The sequence below is a fragment of the Protobothrops mucrosquamatus genome, unplaced genomic scaffold (assembly GCF_001527695.2).
Source record: "Protobothrops mucrosquamatus isolate PMUCROS unplaced genomic scaffold, P.Mucros_1.0 scaffold655, whole genome shotgun sequence".
Lineage (NCBI taxonomy): Eukaryota > Metazoa > Chordata > Lepidosauria > Squamata > Viperidae > Protobothrops > Protobothrops mucrosquamatus.
The window spans coordinates 92,231-94,506 of NW_015386944.1; the positions used below are offsets into that span (position 1 = coordinate 92,231).

Here is a 2,276-nt window from a genome sequence, read left to right on the forward strand (position 1 = left end):
CCAGCGCCAGCTTTGTCCCAGCATCATTGGGCCAGTCCGGTGCTTTCCTGGAGAGCAGAGGGGGCTGGATGCAAGCCTGGGAGGTCAGGGCCCGCCCCTCCTGCCTGCAAGAGCCAAGCCAAGGAAGGGCACCGCTGCAGGCCAGTCAAGGCTGGATGGAGCTGGGGGGGGGGGCTGGAGGAAGAGGAGCTGACGCTGCACTCGGGCCACGGAGAGACACGGCTGAAGAGGGACCCGCTCTCTACTCTCTGTTCTCATCGAAGGCAGCCTTGGTTACAAAGAACACGTGGGCAGCCCAGCTGCAGTCAGGCATTTTCCGGGCCGTCCCCCGTCAAGCTGGGCCTTTCAGCGGCGCCTCTGTTGCAAGGTGGGGCTCCTCATTCCTGCAAGAAAGGGGGAGGGGAGAGAGAGGGGTTAACAGCTGCTGCCAGGGTGGTTTTTCTCCATCGGTCCAAATCCTCCTGGCAGCCTGATTCCCACCTTCCTGCTGCCACCAGCTTTAGGCCCACTGAAAGCCTTAAGGCGGGACCCGCCAATCAGGCAGGGCCTCCGGAGGGCCGAAAGAGGTTCGCTCTCCTTCTCCGCCGGAGGCCGATGGGCAGCTGCCATGGCAACCAGTCTGAGCCAGGAGCTCAACTAAGATGGCAGAAAGCGATGGAGCTGAACGCCCTCCCTCTTACTCCTTGCCCCGCCCCACCCGTGACCCAAAGAGCAGCCCCACTCAGGCGCTTGTCCGGCCTCCATCCCCGGCGAGGCCCAGCCTGCAAGCAGCCAGGTGCCCGGCTTTAACCAGTATTCACTCCTGCCCTCACCTGCCGTCCCTCTTGGCCTCTGGCGTGACGGCCGCAGCAGCAGGATCTGGAGGAAGGTCAAGCGCCGGGACAGCTTCGCTCCTCAGAGGATTCGCCCGCTTGTCAACAGTCACAGAGTTGCTGCTGTTGGGCGAGAAGAACTGAAGCTGGTGAAAGGGACCAACTATTGCCCCAAAAGACCCGGCTGGAGAAGCCAACTGGGCCCTTCCTGTGAAGCCCCCTCGTGAGGGGGGGGGAACACCAGGGCCAGGAGGGCCTGCAAACTCAGCTCAACCCATTGAGGGGGCTAGAAAAATCCGAGGAGGGCAACCCTCTTCCTGCTTCCTAAGGCCAACTGCCTCAGGGGAACAAGAGAGGCAACGGGAGGGATTCCCACCTCCTGCTCTTGAGCACCCCAGAATCAGCCCTGGAACCGACCACAAGAGGGGGCGGCCAGGGCAGGAGAGCGAGGGCTTTCCCCCCTCCGGGAAGAGCCAACACGCCTGGACCAGCAGCCCAGGAGGAGAGGTGAGGGAACACCCCCAACTCTTGCTGGGCAGGGATCGCTCACCACCCACCCACCCCGACTGATCCAGGAGAAAGGGGAACGGAAGGAAGGACGGCCCAGCCAGAGGCGGCCTTGGGTGCCTACAAGGGCCGGGAAGCCCTGAGGCAGGGGTGGCCCTTTCCGCGTGCCTCCCTGCTGAAGAGGCTCCGGGAGAGGAAGAAGAAGAGCAGAGAGGAATGACTGACTTGACGGGGGGGGGGGGGGCGGCACAACGGAATGGAAACCGCTTGGACTTCTCCAGCCTGGGATGCATTTGTACCAGGAGGGGCTCCCAGCGAGGGAGGGCTGCACCTGACAAGGCTGATTTGCAGGGCTTCAAAGGAAATTCTGCAGGGAGGGAGGGAGGCAGGGAGGGAGGGAGCCCAGAAAGCAGTGGAGATGCCAGGAAGGCAGCCGAGCAAGGAGGCCACCCGGCAGGTCATAAGCCTGTAAGCACCGGAAGGAAGAGGCCGCCGGAGGAGCCGGCTCTCTCATCCACTGCAGAGGTTATGGGGCAGAAATGGGGAGCCCCGGAGCTCCTGAAGGAGGGAGGCCTAAGGACGTTCACTAGGCGTCACGGTAGACTGGGGTGGGGGGAAACTCGGGGGTCGAAGGGTTAGGGTTAGGGGTGGAGGGCGGGGCTTACTCGGACGAGGGGTGGTGCCCTCTAGGCGCAAGCAGCGGCCCGGCAAGGCCCGGCTCCTGTCCAGAGCATTTGGGTCAGGACGCAAGGAAAGAGAATTTAATTTAATTTAATTTAATAATTTAATTTATATACCGCCCTTCTCCCGTAGGACTCAGGGCGGTGCACAGCATATTAAAACAGACAAACAAAATACATCAAAGAACAAAAAAACCCCCATAAAACCAAATTAAAAGCCAAATATTCGAAGCTGTGTGTCAATTAAAATTTTCTTAAAATCATCCCTACCTAAAAT

General features: G+C 60.5%; 1 protein-coding gene across 1 annotated transcript in view; it reads right to left on the reverse strand.

Annotated features, from left to right (window-relative positions):
- Positions 1-331: 331 nt before the first annotated feature.
- PPP6R2 (protein phosphatase 6 regulatory subunit 2) overlaps positions 332-2,276 on the reverse strand; it is a 34,115-nt gene continuing 32,170 nt past the window's right edge. Inside the window, exons 23-25 of the mRNA XM_029284493.1 lie at positions 1,985-2,040; positions 813-975; positions 332-383 (exon numbers count right to left, since the gene is read on the reverse strand). Of these exons, the coding sequence (XP_029140326.1) occupies positions 332-383; positions 813-975; positions 1,985-2,040 (271 nt within the window). The remainder of the gene's footprint in view (positions 384-812; positions 976-1,984; positions 2,041-2,276) is intronic.